The 23073-nt window shown below is 28.9% G+C and overlaps 1 protein-coding gene and 1 pseudogene across 1 annotated transcript; both read right to left on the bottom strand.

Moving 5' to 3' along the window:
• Positions 1 to 694: 694 nt before the first annotated feature.
• On the bottom strand, positions 695 to 5989 carry LOC104882876 (ATP-dependent DNA helicase RRM3-like; annotated as a pseudogene).
• Positions 5990 to 18801: 12812 nt separating this feature from the next.
• LOC130589832 (F-box protein At2g35280-like) lies at positions 18802 to 19686 on the bottom strand. The gene is made up of 4 exons (XM_057391428.1): positions 19565 to 19686; positions 19316 to 19478; positions 19156 to 19222; positions 18802 to 19040 (listed from the first exon to the last, which is right to left on the bottom strand). Exons 1-4 carry the CDS (start codon positions 19684 to 19686, stop codon positions 18802 to 18804), a joined length of 591 nt encoding a protein of 196 aa, XP_057247411.1.
• Between the last annotated feature and the right edge of the window lie 3387 nt (positions 19687 to 23073).

Here is a 23073-nt window from a genome sequence, read left to right as displayed (position 1 = left end):
TATATAAAAATTATGTTGTGTAGGCTAAAATATGATTCTTACATGCCTACAAGTGTCATTATTTTATTTGTAAAAAATGGTTTCTCCCATAATAAAGTGGCATATATAAAAGGTAATTTTGCGATTAGATATTCCTATATAAATCGACAAATATATGTGTTTTTGTTTAAGAATTGGTGATTACTATTTAATGTATTTAACATTTATGATTTAATTCAAGCATGATAATTGAAGTTTTGATTATCAGCTCACGACCACCTATTATGGTTAAAATATTATCACTCTTTAACCTTGTGTCATATAGGGCAACCTTTTATTTCATTATGTTTAATATCTCTCGATTGCATTTACCATACTTTCTCATATTCCTACCCTTATCTTCTATCGCCCTTATATATACCAACATTATATACACCAACATTATATGTGTCACCCATTTGATTGATTATTGTGAAATTATTCTTTGCTTTTCGCAAGTAAGAAGTAATTATATCAAGCCACCAAACAGCTTACAACCTAAAATATTCTTTGCTATATTTCTGTTTACTAGTTTTGGGACCCGTGCAAAAATGTACGGGAAGTGATTTGCTTAACAAGACAGAATTTTCAATGAAACCAATAGCAGACAACAAATTTTGTAATGAAAGAATAAGTAAAAGTTATATTAACAAACATTACAAAAATGTGTATGAAGTTATACATTTTAGAACACTTCCTTATAAACAACATTTGTGGTTGTTTTGCACACATTATTCTCTTTATCACAAATCAGAATTTTAAGTCCTTTTTTGCTCGTGACTCGAGAAATAGCGACATATAGCTGACCATGACTGAAAACAGGCCTCGGTAAATACAACCCGACGTGCGACAATGATTGTCCTTGACTTTTATTTATTGTCATGGCAAAACACACAGTCAAAGGAAATTGCCGTCTTTGAAATCTGATAGGAAATTTTGTTGAGTCAGACGGTGTTAGTGTCATTCGTGGGATGAATACCTTGTCACCAACATTGCTTTGGGGAACAAGATCGTGGTAGCGTTGTCTGCTTTGGTTTTGGTGTAACACCTAAAGATGTAAGAGGGTCTTTACCTAGTAGAGCTGAACTTATGGCACGTATCCAAGAGAAGGAACGAGAAAATGTTGATCTTAACATAAAAATAGATGAAATAAAGGAGGACTACGGCAAAAAGATGAATGATATGGCCTCACAATTAAGCATGTTAATGGAAGCTCATATTCAACGAACTAGTGGTCGGGACCAAGCTATGCATAAAATTTCAGGTTACTACGCTTTCTAACCTTTGAATTAAATGTTTCTGATTTGCTTTTGATCATATCCCCCTTCCTTCGTCTTGTGTGGTATTCAACTTTTTGTTATTTAGCTTTTATAAAAATTTCTTTCTCCAAATACAATATGAGCATATCACAGTTATATACTAGGCACAACTCATATTACAACATGAAATTAAATTGATGAGGCAAATTAAACAAGCTAGATATGAATAACTACTACTACTACCAGAAAGTTAAAACTTAAGTTTTCAGAACTCCTTGGCTGTAGGGCAGTGTCTTAATCGAAATTGAGTGTAGTTGGCATATGAGGAATTAGAATATGGTGTAGATAATAAAAAATGCTTTAATTGACTTTTGTTTTGGTCATTTTTTCTTACTTCTTAAACCTTAATATTTTGTTGTGCAATGGATTTTGACACCAGGGTAGTTGACTTTTGGTATTTGTATTAAGTTTGGATGTGTTCCTATGGAAATTGCAATTCATTTTTTATCTCAGATATAGTAAATGTGGCTCTTCCTTTAAATATCCTGATTCTTGTTTTTTGTAAAGTGGCTCTTCCTTTAAATATCTGGACTAATTTTTTTTCTCATTGTTAGTTATACTTCTACTTTGTCTGTTGTGTGTTAAAAATTTATACATAGTAATTTATAATTTGTTACCTTTTATTTTAGGGGCTTAGTAGCGAGGCGACTCGTGATTGGGCAAAACTAATAGTAGCAATGACACGTGGAGGAGATCCTTACGTGAAGCTTGAGTTGGAATGATATGGACTAACATTGCGGGTTATGACATTAGTTATACTTCTACTTTGTCTGTTGTGTGTTAAAAATTTATACATTGTAATTTATAATTTGTTACCTTTTATTTTAGGGGCTTAGTAGCGAGGCGACTCGTGATTGGGCAAAACTAATAGTAGCAATGACACGTGGAGGAGATCCTTACGTGAAGCTTGAGTTGGAATGATATGGACTAACATTGCGGGTTATGACATTTTCTACAATGTGAAAGAACTACAATAGTTATGGTTTTTTTAGCTTGTGAAACTTTTGACAGAGTCTCTAGACTTTTTTATCGTAGTATTGAACTGTTAGCTAAGATTGTAGATATTTTTGTTATTGGTACTTGTGTTTGCACATCTATGTACTTATGAATTATGTTTTATCACGATATTCAGAGTGAGTGGTATATGATTTACAGGTAAATATAGTGAATGCAAAGCAAGAATGGTCAGAAAATGTAACAATTTGGTCCGGCAAAAAAGGAAACAAATACGTTCGTAAGAAGGTGCTATAAAAATCATTTAATAAAAGAACACCGACAAGAATTATGGTCGTAAAATGTGTTGTAAGAAATGCATGAAAAAGAATTGCGACAAGAAATATTGTCGTTAGTGGTGTAATGAAATAATTCCAAGAGTATAATTGCGACCGAAAATTAGTCGTAGTTAGGTCAACAATGACTTCCAAGAAAGCGATTTACGACGAGAAAATCTGGTCGTAAAAAGAATTATTCGAATTTACAAAAACTCAATTGCGACAGGTAATCTCGTCATAGATATAAACGTTTTGCGACGAGTTTTTTACCTCGTCGTAAAATATCAATGACGACGGCTCATTCAAACTGGTCGTAATGTTTTTTGCGATGGAGCCTTTTGCGACCGCGGACGACGGTACGGAAATCTCGTCGTAAAAGGCTTTTGCGACGAGAAACTGTTCATTAGCAACCGGATTTCCCGTGGTTGATGAGGGTTATTCTTGTAGTGAGCTTCAATCACTCGATTGCCTAAATGCTTCACTACCAGCCTCGTGCCATTACACAATCCAGATGTCTGATCAATATTACGAAGCAACATGATAGGCGCACCAACTTATAACTTAATACTATGATTTGGCAGGCCCGAGCACTTTATTGTGTTTAAGAATTCAGTAGAATATATATCATGATCCCCTAAGTTCCCTTAATCTTTACTAATTGCATCACAACTCAAGTAAATTTTCTCATCACCTGGAATTGTGGACAACACATGATCATTTACCTTCTCAACTATTTCATTAGTTGGAGCTAGAATTGCTCTTTCTTGGAAGTATTTGGCTTCCCAAAGGTGATCAGTGAGTGAAGGGTATGTGCTGTCGACAATCGATGATATGGGGTCATCTCCACCGTCTATAAGGATATCTTCAGTGATTTCAATATCGACTTCTCCATCATTGGGCCCTCCAGCTCTGCCATCACCAACGCTCAGTATCCATTCTGACAAGTCCCTTATTTCATTAGCGGTAGACGAAGAAGAACATGATTGAAGTCTCATATTGCGTGTAAGCTTCAAAACCTTACATGAATCCCATAGAAACGAAGAGTTTAAGGTCGCAAATACTATATCTTGCCTTGTACCCTTGGGTATAACAGGCAGAATCTGTCTTAAATCACCACCAAAGACAACAACTTTACCTCCAAATGGTCGATGCAAATTATCTCGATCAACAGCTTGCATAATGTCCTTTAAACTCCTATCAAGTGCTTCAAAGCAATATTTGTGCATCATTGGTGTTTCATCCCAGATAATTAGCTTTTTGTTCTCATGAGCAATGCAGCTAAGTAGGAACCAGGCCTAATAGTTACACACGTAGAGTTTTCACAAACATTGAGTGGAAGCCCGAACCTTGAATGGGCGGTTCGACCTTTTGGAAGAAGTAGGGACGCAATTCCACTTGATGCTACTGACAAAACAATTTCACCCATCTTCCTAATTGCAGCACACAATGTCCTCCAAATGTATGTTTTACCCGTGCCTCCATATCCGTATACAAAAAATATACCTCCTGATTGGCCATTAACAGAGTGCATTATTTCGTTGAAAACCATTAGTTGTTCTTCGGTTACAAATGGAAACAGTTTGTCATATTCCTGAATTAATGAGGGTATGTCATATGAAAGCTCATCCGCTATTAGCTTATTTTGACCTTCAAACACGACTAATTCATCTGGAAAAGGCATCTCATTGAATTTTCGAAGGCTACTGCCATTACTTTGCAGTTTAGCTTCAATATCTGCCAGTGCAAAAGCTTGAATTTGTTCATCAGTTAGAGTTCAATCTGCAATGCGATAGAGAAGATTTAATATTAGCTGCCTTCATTTATGTCATCGTGATCCTTTTTTCGTTGCACAATTATTAAACATGCAAGTAAGCGATACAAAATGTAAGTATGCAAAGTATTGTAACTTGTACCTTTGTTTTTATGAATACAACGTTGTTTATATAGAATGTCATCATATAGTAGGTGCCATGTCTTTTCCCATATGTCTTCTGGTTTAGATAAGCTATCAGACATAAGTAACATGCAAAATAGATTTCGCAGATAATGCCCCGTTTCTCTAAAGCTTGCCTCTGTTATGGCGTCTATGTATTCCTTGTCGTCATCAAGCAGCCCCCTTGCGTAGCAAGCTTCTTTGAAGGTTGGATACACTAAACCATCAACGATTCTTATATCCTCGTAGCACGTCGGGCCTTTTACAAAATTAAGGAGCGTTCTTAGATAGTATTTCTCACCAGAACCTGGAGCGACATGGTATACCCTGCCAAGTGAGAACCCTTTCGACCTAGGTGTCCATTCTCGCGTAGGTTGTTTCCAAACAAATTTCGTGGGGAACTCTACATAAGTCAACTGTCTTGCTTCTTCATACTTTTGGTTGCATTCCATCCACGATAAAAACTTTGTACTATCAACATTAGGTCTATCAAGTACATCTCACACGTCCATCTGGTCAGTGTAGACGACCGTTTGCTCCCCAGGTAGATGGAAACTCAATCTCTCAACAGCAGGGGTTCGATAGTGAATAGGAAATCCATATATCCTCCACACTGCCTCACAAGCAGATATGTAACGGCAGTCGTAATACATTTTAATCTCATCAATCTTTTGTGGATAATCGCAGTTATTTGTTTTGATAAGCAGCAACAGTTACTCTATCGTAACCCTTATTTATGTACTTGAACAAATACTTTATCGATCTGGATTGATTGCACCATTCAACGTTTATATGGGCACGATACTTACGAAGCAGTTGTGGATTATAAGGAAAAATAAACCTATTATTAAGATGCACTCCATTCTTCTCAACCGACGTTCCGTTATCTCTTCTTCTATAAACTGGATATCCTTCCTCATCAACCTTTGTTTCGTCAATAAATCTTTTAGGAAAATGCTTTGTGCACTTATTTTGATCCATGCAAGGTGCATTAGTGTTGGAGGAACCACATGAACCATGTAGCATCATTTCTGTAACAGTCTCATACAAATCCGGATCCTCAATTGGATCTGATAACTCAGCGCATATAATCTTGTCAATATCGCTTGCCTGTGGATATTTGTCAGCAGGGTGCAGGAAAAGAAGTATATGAGCATGGGGAAGGCCACGCTTTTGAAACTCAACTGTATAAACAACTGGAGAAAAAAGAAGATATGTATGCATCATTATTTGAACAACCTTATAAGTAGACCAACTAATCTTGATTGTGTAAAATATTTTTTAAAGTAGTGTGAAATTCAATTAATTCAATCTATATATATATTAAAGATGAAAAAAAGCTGTAGAAATCAACATCATTATACCGGATTTGATTTATACGTACCAGCTTTAACTCGGCCAAATATCTCATTCTCCTTTAGGTCTTTAACCAATTGGTCGAGCTTCATTTTAAAGACTCGACAGATGATATCCGGTCTGTCCTCGGGTCTAAGTCCCCTTTTTTGAACGAATCTGCTTATTTCTGGCCATTTAGCATTACACGTAAAGGTTATGAACAAATCTGGATAATCATACCATCTACAAATGGCCATTGCATCCTGATAGTTCTCTCTCATGCAGCTATGTCCACCTGTGAATGACGGTGGTATAACAACGCGACTGCCATTGGAAGATCCCTCGATCTGTATCACCTCTTTCCACATCCCCTCTTAAATTCTTCACATTATCTGATCTTAAACTTTGTTGGTTATTCTTTAGAAAGGAGAGCCTCTCTGCCTCAATCATAGTGTAACCGTCAACCAAAAATTGTTGATACAACCGACGACATAATAACAAAGTATCGGCTTCTTGTTCACGATCTTGCATTCTGTATGCAAACGATATAACAAAGAATATACCAAACTATTATATGCCTTACTGCACGACTTATACCTGAATCAATTATTTCTACTCGCGCATTAGAATTTGAATAATTGTCAACATGCATATCATTTCCTTCACCATCAATGTCATCTGTAGACAAACTTTTTGTTTTTAATGCATAAACACACAAGTTTACTAATTGTATAACTTATCTACATACTATTTATGGTGTTGTATTAGTTAATTAATATTTACTATAACATACCTGGAATGATTCTCTTTGAAACCGATTCAAGGACTTGCCTACTTCGGATTACACGTGTCTTTGATCTAAATGAACTGCATAATCGCATAGGTTGTATAACTTCCGTTGACAGTGAACATGGCGTAGACGCTATGTCAAGCGACAATAGGTGATGTCAGTTGGTCACAACGTTTTATATATTTATGATCATACTATGCCAAACTGAAATAGTATAAACATGACATATTTCTAATAGTTAAATTTATTACCAGAACTTCGTTTCTCTTCAATTATAAGTTTTCGTTGGTGCCTTGCTATCTTTGATGCATGTTCTTTATCTAACGCACATAATTTTTCAAAACATTAATAGATTGTTTATACAGTAACGTTATTAGACAAATTAACAATCAATAAGTGAATAATTTAGTATAAACAAACCGATACTAATTTGTGTTATAGCACTTAATGGCGATTGAGTTGTCATGTCCACATGACAACTAATATCTTGTGAACTTGAAGATGGTACACTTGTCGAAAATACTGCATTAAGAATAATGTTACATTACTATCTTGCAAGTAATACGTTTTCAAAGTAAAAGAAACTATATACACTCACCATTAGGAATCGGAGTTACGTACGAATTAGTAGAGAAGTTTGTAATTATCGACGATAAAGGAGAGAATCCATAAGTTGAGGAAAACGCTTATAATGGCAAGACATAAACATGTTAGTTGCATATATAAAAAAAAAGGATAACTAATTATTGTCCAAAATGGTTGGATGATACGTGTTAATTACTTAATCTAATTGCGATTTATACCTGATGAAGATCCATTAAGAGGTAAGTTGATTGGCGTGGGCATATTATTTCGTGATCGTATAGGAGCAGAGGTACGCGTAAATCTTGCACGCTTTTCTAACATAATAAAACTTCCTCTTTTGTCTTGCATATTTTTGTTGAGCTTCTTTTGATAACAGTTGATTGAGTGAATGAGTGGTAACTAAAGTAAGAATGTTTCCACGTTAATAGCATAAATTTGACGTATATTTAGATTCGTTTTGAATTCATATGTACGTTCAATGAAATTAATGTTATAATTCTACTTATGTTATAGTAAGTTGTTCTTGTCAAAGTATAGTAATAAGCAAATTAAAATAGTTAACATCTAAGAATAATTAAGGTGTAGTATACTAAAAGCAAACTTTGAAATTCCACGTTTGCTCAATAACATAAACATTAAGTCATTTATATTGTTAATTTACAAATAAAATAATATAAATTTAGCATGAATTAACAATTTTCTTAAATATGTATGAAACAATATTGAATGGATGATAATAACATATTTATTAGTTTACATAAAATAACACTTATGAATGAAATATGTTTAGAATGCTACTTAATGAGAAGGACATGACATTTCTATATTCTCCAAAAAATTTGTAAATACAAAGTATGATTTCCAAGCCCAATATAGATACATAATTATATATATATATATATAATTATATATTATATATATATTATATTATATTATATATAATAATATATATATTATATATATATAATAATTATATATAATAATATATATATATAATTATATATATACTTGCTTTAAAGCCCATTATACATTTCCATCTAAACATAACCCTAATATATCTCTTATATACTACTAATACTACCTAACCTAAACCTTAAATACCTAAACATATGTTAACCTACATATAACTTATATCACCGTAACTATTAATTTTTTTTATAATCGTATACAAGATTTATAAATAGTTTACGACGAATTATTTATTTAGGCATAAAGTGATTTATTTAAATTGGCCTTATAATAATATAAATTGTTTTACAGCGCATTATACATTTCTACCTAAACATAACCTTTACTATAATAAGATTTCCAAGCCCAATATAAATACACAATTATATATATAACTTGTTTTAAACCCATTATACATTCCATTTAAGCATAACCTTTACTATAATACTCTATTTATACTACCTAATACTATCTAACATAAACCTTAAAAACCTAAGTATATACATAAATCCATCAAAACCAAATGCACCAAAACAATACATTTTCTCATTGTTAGAACCGTTCATATTCTCTCTCTCTCTCTTTCTCTCTCAAATTTCTCTCGAACATTCATTTCCTCTCTCTCGAACATGCATGAACATCTTCTCATCAAAAAGCAACTTTCCTTTGCTTCTATATTTTCCAGATTATTTAAAGCTATTTACAAGCAAAAACAAATTCGATTAACAAAGAAGACAACAAGAAATGTGAGAAAAAACAGTGGTTATTAATAAGGTTTATGATTTAATATCAGAAAAGGGGATTTAGAAATTGGGGAATTAAATTTCGGAAGTTTTCTTCACATGCATGCAAACCGGATTTTATGTTGATTGCCATTGATGAAGAACTGAAGAAACGAATTATTTCATCAGATTTCAACTACTTACAGGTGTAGTGGTTTTAAAGATTTAATTTTGCTTTTTTTATAATTAATAATTATATTAGTTCATGAATATATGATAATTTTATAGATCTAAAATTTCCTCTTCTTAAAAAACAGTAAATTAAAAACATGCATCTATATCCTCAATTTGTTTTTCTTTCGTATTTATTTTGTATGAATCTAGATATTTTTTTCACATGCATGTGACAGAAAAAAGAATTAGCTGAAAATATTACGATATCTGAATATCTAATTTGTGTTTTTCTTGTACTTTACATGTTGATCTATATATATTTTGTTGATAATCTTTATGGTTAAATACATTTAAAAAAATCACATATCCTTTAAAATAATGAACGTATTAAATGGTTTTGACTCTACATTTCTCGCAACCAAATAGCACAAAAATTATGAAATATAAAGTATAACTGTAAATTGTGTAATATTGTTAAAATTTTTCTTTTTTACTATTTAGTACCTATATTATTTCATGAATATATGATTAATGCATCAATCTAAAATTACAATTAAATTTGCATGCATATCATCAATTAATTTTTTTCGTATTTATATGTATGAATCGTATATTTTCTCGCACGCATGTCACAAAAAGTACGAAATATAAATTAAGTAGAAATATCATAATACCATTTAAATTTTGAATTTTTACTAATTAGTTCCTATATTATTTCATGAATATATCATTAATTAATCAATCTAAAATTATACCTTTTAAAAAACCGTAGAATAAAAAACTAAAGTATATCCTTAAGTGCTTTATTGTTAAATATAAGCTTCAAGATATTTTTATTTCTCGCATGCATGTCACCAAAAAAAAATTAGTTTAATATCCTATTATCTGAATATTTAATTTTTAATTGTATTTTATGTTGAATGACTATGAAATTTAGTTGATGATATGTATGATTTAATAGATTAATAAATAATAGTATATAAATTTAAAAATAATATCGTAGTAAATAATCATAAATCATTAAAAAAATAATATCGTAAAAATAATATCATTTTAAAAGTAATTTATAATATTATTTCTCGCATGCAACATTTTTTTTACAGATGTGCGTCTTTCTCTCTCTCCAAAATTTTGAAAATGATGATGATCACGACTTTTCCGACGCTATATTGCTTTCAAAAATGGATGTAACTGAATTTGTCTTTTTTATGCTAATGTTTTGTTCAATTGTAGGCGCTGAATAAAATTAGATTGAAATAAGAGTTTAATTGATGGATGAGAGCAAATTTGATGATCAACCAAAATTGTTCATCAGAATTATAGCTGATAAAGTTGACCAAAGCAAGTAATCTCAATTCTGCTTCATCTCACTAACTGATTGCAAATTGTTGATTTATTTATTGAACAAAAATAATTTGTAGTTGATAATATGTAGTTGATCCTTAGTTGATGATGTGTATGACTTAATAGATTAATAAATAATAATATATAATTTTGAAAATAATATCGTAGTAAATAATCATATATCATTTAAAAAATAATATCGTAAAAATAATATCATTTTAAAAGTAATTTATAAATGTATGAAATATCTATCTATAGATATAGCTATAGAATCGTATATCCTTAAAAAGTAGTTGATAATATGTCGTTGATCCTTAAAAAAGTAGTTGATATCCTTAATCGTATATCCTAAAAAGTAATTTTTTTCAATTGTATATTATGTTCTGATTTTATAAATGTAGTTGATAATATTTATGATTTAATAGATTAATAAATAATCATAAATGCTTTTAAAAAACATATCGCTAACAAAGTAGTTGATAATATGTAGTTGATCCTTAAAAAAGTAGTTGATATCCTTAATCGTATATCCTTAAAAGTAATTTTTTTTCAATTGTATATTATGTTCTGATTTTATAAATGTAGTTGATAATATTTATGATTTAATAAATTAATAAATAATCATAAAAAAATATCGTTAAATACATAAGCTATGTTTGTTTTTTTCGAGAGTTTGCTTTGGATGCAAAGGATGGTGGCCATTGAAGAAATAATGTGAGATGAATAAGGTAGTCTTCTCTTTTCCTCTTTATAATTATTAATAATTATATACTTTATATACATGATAAATTAAAGATGTACTCAATTAGCTTGACTTATTTATGTTATAGTAAGGACATTTCATGATGAATAACTTTATTTGTTTAGTCAATGTTTGATTATTCCATAAATTTTCACAATATGAATAAAAAAAATGTAAGAAAGTAGTTTATATTGTTTCATATCTTCTTGAATCATTGTTTTGATTTAATTTTAGATGGAGTAGAAAATGTTAATATATATATGGGAAATAGTAATAGAATTCAACAATTTATGTTTGCATATTTTAAATACGCGATGCATATTTACTATCATGACTAAGCAAGATATAATTAGAAAATATATACACTACAAATATAACAACTTGGAAAAACCATTAGTCATACAACATATGAAACATGGGCCTAATGAATCGTTGGTGTACATAATAATAAGAATAGTATTTTTAATACAAATGTATCCACAAAATATATGCCAACATAGTAATCCTAAATTATACTATACAGTTATACTACAATAATACATACCATTAGGAATATCAATTTCAGGAGATAAAAGATGGGTACACTCAATTCCTGTGCTTTCCTTTATTTTCAATCTAGCTTCCCTTCCTCCTTCCCCTACTGACTTTGTCATCATCATTTGTATTAGACGTTGTCTTTGTATGTAGATCATTATCTCTATTGTTACCTGGAATTAATATGTTTAATATAATATGAATTAGTTAATGTCAATTCGCAACTATGTCTAAAGTAAGTAACTATATATTGAAAAAATAATTGCAAATCAACTTACCATTAGAAATGTCAAGTAAAGGAGTTCTTTCAGTTGAAAGATTTAACCGGCTTCTACTTCGCTTATCGTTCAAAATTGATTTCCTCCTTTGCATAGCAACTTTTGCATCATGAAGTTGATTTGAATTGTTACAAACAACTGGAGTATTGCCACCAATTTCGTTTTCTTTTCCGTAATCTGAAAGTTTCTTTACACGTTTATTATTAGAGGAACTCATTTCTCTAATTATTTTATATTAACGCATAAGAATATGATGTAATTTGAAGGATAAGAACACTATATGATTAATTTGTCTAAATGACCATGAAGAATATATGTACGTTTTTAATGGAGTGGAGGTATTATATAGAGTCTAATATGCTAAAGTTTCCTTAGTAGTTTTATATCTTATCATATATATAATACCATATTCTAACACATGTGATCTAAAGTACCTTAAAATATTATGTGAGCAACGGTTATTACGAATATCATATAATAGGAATGTTTCAAATAATTTTCGAATAAATCAAAGAATAAGTTCCTAGTATTAAGCTTGTCAATATCTCTCACATTTGGAAACAAAATGTTCATGATCATATACTAATAACCGTAATTACGCCCTTTTAATTATGTTGATTTGATGTGCATTTGGAGAACTTTCCTAAATTTGTATAGTTATTTATTTAGGAATAATAACGTCTGTTATAGAAATTATTTTATAATAATTGATATTGTTTTCCTTTAATAAAATATGTTGTCTACTATTAACTTAATTAAATATTCATTGTTAAAAATGTGTAAGATGATGTTTAAAATATATAACATTAGTATCAAAATACATACATATAGTTTATATCACCGCAAAATGATTTTTTTTTTAATAATGTATACCAAAGAATTATAAAGACGAACTATTTATTTAAGCCTAAATTTATTTATTTACGGTTCCTTATAATAATATACATAACATGTAATACTAAAGCCGTCAATCATAGAATAATATATTGTATATATATTATAATATTATATGTATAATATATATATAATATATATATATATATATATATGTATTATAATATTATATTATGTATATATTATATAATATATGTATATATATATATATATATATGTATATGTATATATATATTATAATAATGTATATAATATATATATATATATGATATAATATATATACACATATATATATATATACACATATATATATATAACATATATATATATATATATATATATGGTTATGTATAATTTATAATAGTTAGGTTAACAAATGTTATGTAATGTTCAATATTTGCTTAAACATTATATAGTGAGGAAAACCTATATGGTAATCAAATATATCATTAAATATTGCGTAAACAATCATGTGTTAACCACAAAAGTTTTGAAATGATTGTAAAGGAGAATAACCAAATCCTTAATAAATTCATGCAAATTGTTTAGAAATGTAGGTGAACTATCCAGACTCCATCTTGTCATTCTCTTCTTGAGGCACAACAGACTTGAGTTTCTTGTTAGTTGAAAGCTGCATCCCTAAGGGTGAATGTTATCAAATAATGTTGCCCTTTTGTGGTGTGATGTGGAAGAGAAGAAGACTGTCTCCGAATGAGAGATATCCTATTGAATATGGTGAAAAAATAATGGTTGTTAGAAATGCTAAACAAATATATATATATAATATATATATATATATATATATATATATAATATATATATATATAATATATATATATATAAATTTACATAAATGTGGGTAGAAGAAATTAGTTGAAAAACTAATTAATTATTACCCGTTCTCTTCACATTCTTGCACACTTTCGCCTCACTCTCTTTTTTCACAACAATAGAGTTCTGTTTAAAATAAGTGTACATAAGTAATTACCAATTAATGTTTACATAATGATAGATAATGAAACAAATTGTAAAATCTGTGTATCAATCAAATACTCCAACTTTCATAAAGTTCAATCCACTTGTTAATTAATTCAGGTTCATCGGACGTAGAATTCACAGTGTAGGAATAATTTTGATCAACGCCATTATATATGGCAGAGTGACCTTAAACAAAAATCTTTTCCCAGTAACTTTTGATTCTTCAGGAAACTCATTGTTTTCTTCTACATGTACTTCGATAGTATTATAAATACATAAGAAACCATGTACAACAATTGATAATTAGATATTGTATGATAAAAACCTGATTTTGAGAGGCACATTTCTTTCTGTTCTACCAACCAATTTGGACACTTCTTTCAACACATATAAAAGCATCTCCAGATTTATAGCAACAATCAATTTTATCTTGAATCTATAAGAATTTTCTAAAATTAGCTATTAAACTATAAAATGTGTAATTTATTGAAACTAACATTAAAATTAATGTTATTTCCTTTTTGTAATGGTAAATTAGAAATATAAATACCTTGGTGTTGTACTACGTAAACTACATTCCTTTCTACACCGGATACATCATCTTCCCTAATCACTCCACTCATACATTCTTGCATCCATCGTAATACCAACTATACCCAAACATCTATGTCTCTATTGTGGCTAGGCATACCATACACAAGCCTGAGAAATGAAAAAGTGTACTAAGGATAATTAGTTTTTCTTGTGATGTTAATTATATTTGTTGCATGAAAGACAAAGTTCCATTTCATGTTCATAATGTGAAAATACTTTACATATTCTTGCTTCAAAAAGTCATCACTCTCATTCGTCGATTGAGTTAGTTGGCCGAATATTTTTGTGAGTTTGCAACACATGCTGCAAAACAATCATGTAGCATAATCCTAGACAAATCGTGCTAAATGTGTATGCATTTTGTATGTTCCTACTATTTGTATGAGTTTTTTTTATTAATAATGCATTTTCCAAGAGATCATTTTCCATTTATCTATATAATCAATCTTTCATATGTTCTTATTTTACAAACAAAGTTAATAGCTAATATATAAATATATTTATAGGATATCATGCAACAACATAGAGTTCGAAACTTACATATTTGGTGATATGTGCTGAAACGCAGGTATAATTTCTTTAACTTTATATGACACAACATATATTACATTTATATTAATACTATCAATACATGCTTACTATGTGATCCATAACGTATATTTAATTGGTATATAAATTAAATAATAATACTTAACCATGTTGGTTACTATGAATGGGTAACTATTTTATTCCACCTAATATTAGTTTAGTGCTATATGTAATTAATTTTAAAGCGATGTAATTTGTTGTTAATTTTAAATGTAATAAATTTTATTTGTATTTGATATTGATTAGGGGAACAAAATAAACTCATATTCATAGTTCACCTACATGGTTAAGTACAATTATATTGACATGCTAATGAATATGTTGTTTTATACAAATAATTAGATGTAGTTACAGAATCTCAAATTATATTATTGTGGTAGATAACATATAATTACATGATATTCTAATACATAGTTGCATGATAAAACAAAGGATTATATTATTCTTGTATGAAATTTATTTTGTTGTATTTATGAGTGTTAAGTAGGGCAATTGATATATAACATTGATCATCGTTAAAACTTTAATTATATAAATGTTTAATTATTAAATGTGGCTGATATTCATCTATTAAATTGAAAATTAATATAACTTACCTATCTTTAAAAGCAATAATTAGATAATTGTGTGTTAATGAACATCTTGAAGCATATCGAGAATTTTGAACACGAACACACCTATTATAAAAAACAGATAGACAAATTAATATCTATAACACAATAAAATTTAAAATAAAAATCGAATCTAATATACGTATAAAATATACGAAGTAGTTATGTTAAATATACAATTTAGTCACTTTTTTTAAAATATTCGGAAAAAAAAATTAAGTGGTGCATTTTATTTTACTTTTTCTTGATTCTTCAATACATATTTAATACATATTTAGTACGAAAATAAAATTTAATACAAATCTAATACGAAAATGAAAAAGCTAATACATATTTAATACGAAAATTCAAATCTAAGCGTGGATTAAATAAAAGTACGAATTACCTTTATACATCGTTTTGCAAACTGTAAGATGACTATAATTGCACCATTAGCTCCCTCAGCATTTATGTAATTTATCATCTCATCAGCATAGTGCCCTAGAACACATGTTAGGTTGTCATTCCTAATTAGAAATACGAATGAAAAATTTCATAAGTTGTTATATTAAAGTTTAAATAAAAAAAAAATTGTCCCAAAAAAGATGGTCAATAAATAATAATGTATATACACATACTTTGTGTCCATCAGCTCAATAGTCATGCACCTCGATTTAGCGGTCTTGGTTAGTTCACCATACGCACTCACTTGCCCAATTATATCTATATGTAGTTTAAAAAAAACTTACAACTTAAGGTGTACGTTTCAAAATAAACTAAAAATCATAGAAATAAAGGAAATGATTATAGAACAAATTAAACATACCAATGAGATAAACATCATAAACCTTTTTTTGGCCAAAATATCACCAAATGGAACAAATTCAAAACCATATAGTGGGATATCCAAAGGATTGCAGTCTATTATAGACGATCCATAATTCATTGATATGGTGAATTTATGTTGCGTAGTTAGCTCCTATATATCCAGCATTATCACGTAGCAAAAAATTTGAACTAGTCTAAATCCTCCTTCCTCAATCTTAGGCCAAAAAGCACAATTAGGTTCCTTCGAATACTGGCATGTATTTTGTACCCTATAAACACATATATAATATATTGACTATTAGTAAAAGAAACGAATACAAATACTATATATATAATAAATTACAGATCACTTACATGCACATCCATCAAAATCATTTCAATGCTACCAGCTTCCAATTGTTTCATAAAGTTTGGCTTCTCATAAACCGTTTACACCCACCTTCAATAGTGATATACTTTGTTCCCTGAACCAAATCAGAAACTTAATTATTTTTTAACAGGTCATCATTTCGGGATGCCATTTGTGTAGGAAAATATTATAGTGAAAGATGGAATAAACGGGTTTTCGTAAAAATATGAATTAAATTAGAGTAAGAGCTCAGTGTGTATTTATATAAAGTGAAGTAAAGAATTATTATATGTATCACGTTAATATGAAGCTGTTTAAGGAAATGATTTGGTCAAAATCTAAGACCCAATTCGTACAGTGATTGAAAAATATGAATATCTAATAATCAATGACAATCTTAATCACCGATTATAAAATTGATTATAGTAAGTTGTTACCTTAAAAAATCATAAATCATCAAAAATATATAAACTACATCAAGTAATAAGATATACTATTTTAACATCGAGTAACCATATATTCCTGAAATACAATTATTAGGAAAATTTGTATTATTATAAACTTTTTTTAAAAAAAAGAATAGTATCATGATTCCTTCTGAATTAACGTTGAGATCTAAAAATTATCTATATATAATCGTACAGTGATTGTAGGAATTACTTACCTAAAATTTGAATATCTCATAATCAATGACAATCTTAATAACCAATTATAAGACTGCTTACAATAAGTTATTACTTTCATTTAAATCATTAAATCACTCAAAATCATATCATAAACTACATCGATTAATAATATTTCTAGCCTATTTTAACTTCGAGTAACCCATATATTCCTGAAATACAACTATTACGAATAATTGTATCATTATTACTTTATTTTTTAAAAATAATAGTATGATTCTTCCTTCTGAATTAACTAAAAATCAATAAAAAAGATTTGAATATATTCGTACAGTGATTTTAGGAATTACTTACCTAAAATATGAATATCTCATAATCATTGACAATCTTAATCACCGACTTCCTAATCGAATTTTTTTTTTTAGATATGACAACCTTAATCACCGATTTCTTAATTGCTTATAATAAGTTGTTACATTCATTTAAATCATTAAATCACTCAAAATCATATCAAAAACTGCCCTAATTAATAACATATCTAGCCTATTTTAACTTCGAGTAACCCATATCTTCCTGAAATACAGTTATTAAATAAAAAATAATAGTATCATGATTCCTTCTGAATTAAAGTTGAGATTCAAAAAATATAGGACATATATTCGCAAATCGATGCATATATTCCTAAAATCAGATAATCAACTAATCAATTACTAATTATTTAGCCTATTTATACTTTGAATAAACCATATATTCCTAAAATACAATTATTACGAAAAATGGTATCATTGGTGACATAAGTATATCTCTTGTAAAATCATTGCCCACAAATCGTAATTTTTTTTTGTATAGATAAAAAAAATATAAGACATATAATGCACAACCTTTACCTAAATGATTGGCGTAACAATAATATATTTGATTACATTACTTACAAATTAATTATTCACTCCATATATAATACTGATTTAGAATCGAGAAAAAGATCTTTTATTTGGTAAGTATATATTTGAATCTTAAATAAGCCAACTACTTAAATTAACGTTATTTAGACTTAAACAGTTATAAGTGTGCCTTAATAAACAACAAAATCTGAAATTTAAATCAACCATTTATAAGTTTTTTATTATTAGTGTTTAATCTAAATATATATAGATTGCTTTGATATATGGTCAAACTGAATATAAGTTCATCATAACTTAACAAAATGATTGTCATTTACTATGGAAAATATATAAGATTAATAAAAACTTATCTTATTGAAATTAAAACTCTTATTATGAAAACAACCTTAATACAATTGAAAATTAAACTACAAATCTATATAAAGCAAAAACTTAAAATAACTATTTCATATCTAAGAAAATCTAGTGGAGCAAGCGTAGAAAAAAGGCTGCTTCGCGATTACATAAGTATGCATCACATAAATTATTGAGATCATCAGGACCCCATGCGAAGTAATCCCATTTGTCCACAATGTTGTCATATGCATGAAGGTGCCCTTGATCACACTTTACCAATTCATCTGACTCACGAACAATGCTATTATTTAACCAAAGGGACACCATCATATCTCGTAAAGTTCCTCTTAATTGAACCACTTCATCTATTGGATACTGGTGAAAAACACTTTAGTAATAACGATACACCCCTCTTTTTGCGCTCTTCATCTATATTGCATATAAGCAAAAGTCCCAATAAATATGTGGCCAACACATTACCCTTTGAATGTGCCAAGTCGATGTTTTTCAACCCTTCATCTAACAACACATATGTAAAATACTGTACCTATAGAAAAATAGTTAGTTATGTTCATAATTAAATAAATAAAAAAAATATACATGCGATAAAATTTCGTTAATCAAAAGTAAACAACTTTACCATGCCATAACGCAAAAGTGCTTCTGGGTTCTTGTATTGCAAGCACAAATCAAAAAACTTTGTTTTATTTTCATCATTACGCAAAGAACGCATGTACAGGTGTTCGAAAGAAACCTTCTTATATATCTTCTCATCGTGTGACATTTTATTAATAGCCTTGCAACTGAAAAACAAATTAATTTCATAAGATGACTAAATTGTAAATTTATATCCCGTCAAAACAAAAGAAGTTATAAATATAAAACTAACGTCAATCTGCATGCAAATAAATCAGGAGCACTTGCAGTACCAACGCGTGAAAGAATTTCAATAATAATTTCAGTAGGAAGGGCATGAACAATGTTAGGCTTCTTTGCAGTTGGGAATTTCATGCTTGAGAGTATGAGAATGAAAAAAATCGAAATTTTAATTTGGAGGGTGTATTTTGGTTGAATGAATAGTAAAAACTATGCATGTATATTTAGATATATATAACATTTATAAAAAGGCATGATTAGAGAAAATGAAAAGATGTGTCTTTTGGCAATAATATTTGAGACAATGGAAAGTCACTAATTAATGGCAAATTATACCAACATTTCGTAACTGCATATATATATATATAATATATATATATATATATATATATATATATATATATATATATATATATATATATATATCCCGGCCAATTATTGTTATTTTAATATAGGAATTAGTAGGAAATTCATTAAAAAAAAGACGGCAGTTTATATTTTTTTTAAAAAATGTGACTAATGATTGTATATAGTTATTTGAAATATACATAAATTTACAGCCATTAATGCAATAATTTACTTTAGTAATGTAAATGTTTGGTAATAAATCAATTTTCTAACCGACATATACAAATCTGTATATATATTATATATATTTACATTGTTATAAATGGTTGTGTCTTTTGGCAATAATATTTGAAAAAACGGAAAGTCACTACTTATTGGCAACACATACCAAACTTTCGTAACTGTCAAATCTAAAAATATCCCAATTAGTGCACTATTTAATATAGGAAAATCTACTAAATTCAATATAAAAAAATGACGCCAGTTACTATATTTTTTTTATTAAAAACGTGACTAATAATTGTATATGGTTGTTTTATATATACGTCCAATATTGAATATTGCACTAATTTAGTTTATTATTTTAATTGTTTGGTAATAAATCAATTTTCTAACCGAAATATATAAATACGATTATATATTATATATATATATATATATATATATATTTATTGGTATTAAATTTTCATCATATTATGATTTAAGACATAAACGAAGTGGTGGAGTTATATAATTAATAACGCATAACAAAAAGTAGTAAACTTACATTTTAATTGAAACACTTTGTAAATAAGAAAATTTAAATAACAAATAAAATACATAAAAATTATATTTTGTGATCCATTTGTTTGCTATAAGTAGGCAACTTGCAAGTAAATTGATAAGCACACTCTTCCGCCCAGTAAACGTGTGTAACATCCACAACTTCATGAATGTTGTATAATATGAGCACTATAAGAGGGGGGGGTGAATTATAGTGAGAGAATAAGCACTACTTTTTGCGGAATTAAAAGTAAACTTGGGAACAAACAATGGGAACACGAGAGATTTTACGAGGAAAAACTTCCTAGGCCTAGTAGGAAGAAACAACCTCGACCACAAGGGATTTTAAACAACTTTCCACTATAATAGGCCAAAACAACTCTGATTACAACCTATTACTTTTCTCTCGATTCTCAACTTAAGTCACTCAACTCAAGTTCCCAACGACAGTTCCCAACAACTGACGTTTTCTCTCAAACTTCACTCGAAGTTCCTTTCTCTTTCTCTTTCTCTTTCTCTTGCTTCACTCAAAGCTTTCTCACACTTACAAGAGTTCACTCAAACCCTTTTTCTCAAAAATACACTTTGTAAAACAATGGAAGAGTAAAAAACTCGATTAATGTAAGTATGAATTCTCTTAAGGAAAGGCACTGACACTTTAGATAACTTAAGACAAATTAACTAAGTCAGACACAATTTTTCTCAAGTGAATTAGGCGCCTATTTATAGACATTTAAGACAAGACATGATTTCCACTAACTTAGACCATTATCACATGTTCTCCATGATTTCTAATTAATTAATTAAATTAAATTATTTATTCTAAGTCATGTACATCATCCACTAACCATTACTTCATTCATAGAAGCAGTAACAAATACGTGGTTTTGCAAACTTGGAGAATAATTAATCTTATTTAATTTAATTAAATACTTGGAGGATAATTAACTTAGCCACTAAATCCACTAACTCCATAAACTTGAAGCAGTAAATCATTTAGGCGTGTAAGCTAGAATTTAGGAAATAAATAAATAAAAATCCTTTAGCTATTTTTAGGAAAAAATCTTTTTCAAAATCTTTTAAAAAACCGGAAAACAGATTTTTTATTTCGAAAAATCCGAAACTCTTTAAAAACCGGAAATATATATTTTTCGAAAACTAAATCTTTAATAAAATATAAAAGATAAAATATATATTTTAAAAAGATAAGATTTGAAAATCAGTTATTTTAAAATCAGAAAATCTATTTAAAATCTTTTCCTAACAAACTTAAACTAACTTCCTAAAATTATGGATCTTAGTCAAATTATCCCTAAAAACTCTAACAACTATATTGGGCACACAATACTTAGGCGCACAATATTAGTCACTTAGAGTTCCTAAATTAGTTTTAAAGTCTTGTTCCCTAATTATTAAGTCTTGTTCCTAAGCCTTGTTCCTATAGTGCCAGGTCTGTTCCTTTCATGGGAACAGAACCAAGTTCCTTTGAGAATTCACCACGAACTTAATAAAGCTATTACTCAACCTTAACAAGAAGATTAATAAATACCCTAATGTATTCTAATCTTCATTCCATGCTTGATTCTTCATTTCTCGAACATCTTTACTTCGATCTTGATTAATTCTCCGCTTTAATCTTCAATCAAGTATTCTCTTAGCTCGAGCATGAATTACCTTGCAACAACATAAATAAAATATACTATGTCTTTTGTGGTTAGGTCATCTTCAAAACTCAAGGGTCAACAATTTCCCCCTTTTTGAAGATGGCAACAAAAGGCATATACTAAAAATAATATATATAAGTCATATAAAAATAATTTTAACAAAGTATGTAACCAAGTTAAATTAACTATTATAGACTCGTTATTTTATTTTGTAAAGTCGAAATATGAGAACATAATTCATAAAAAAAAAATTTACTCTGATTTGCCTTATCTTTCCCCCTTTGGCATCTTCAAAAACATAGTCCACGATTTCAAAAAGATGAATTATATTCACTAAACACATCACACCACCAAACTTGTAAGAAATAAGTTGGTTAGTATAAGCAAATAAAGCATTCAACTCTCAAAAACCGCAATCCAAGAATATTAGCCATTCATTTAGACGCACACATGCAAAAAGATCAAACTTAGAATTAAGCAAACCAAGAAGTTCCATTGTAGCATGATTAAAGGAGAAGGATAGAAAAGACAAATATTAAACAAAGTTCATGTTCCCACACAAAATAAAACAAGCTAAATGAGAAAAGTTTATGTTTTAGGAGAGGGAGGTTGTTCTACTTCTTCCACCACATCATGAAGTTTGCCATCACTTCTTGATGATTTTCGGCCATGTATCATTTCCCTTGAGCACAATTCTTCCAACTTCAACAATCTTGAGTTCATAGCATGAATGAGGAAGAAAGTTCAC

This window comes from Beta vulgaris, chromosome 8 (assembly GCF_026745355.1).
Source record: "Beta vulgaris subsp. vulgaris cultivar EL10 chromosome 8, EL10.2, whole genome shotgun sequence".
In the NCBI taxonomy this organism is placed as follows: domain Eukaryota; kingdom Viridiplantae; phylum Streptophyta; class Magnoliopsida; order Caryophyllales; family Amaranthaceae; genus Beta; species Beta vulgaris.
The sequence above is the reverse complement of the archived record's forward strand: the minus strand, read 5'-3'. Positions and strand labels throughout refer to the sequence as shown.

Excerpts from the sequence above, each read along its gene's own strand:
- LOC130589832 (XM_057391428.1), bottom strand. The coding sequence starts at position 19,686 with ATGAAATTCCCAACTGCAAAGAAGCCTAACATTGTTCATGCCCTTCCT. Across the intron at positions 19,479-19,564 it reads TTATTTGCATGCAGATTGAC|TTGCAAGGCTATTAATAAAA; the intron begins GTTAGTTTTATA and ends TTTGTTTTTCAG. Across the intron at positions 19,041-19,155 it reads CGACTTGGCACATTCAAAGG|ATGAAGTGGTTCAATTAAGA; the intron begins GTAATGTGTTGG and ends AGTATCCAATAG.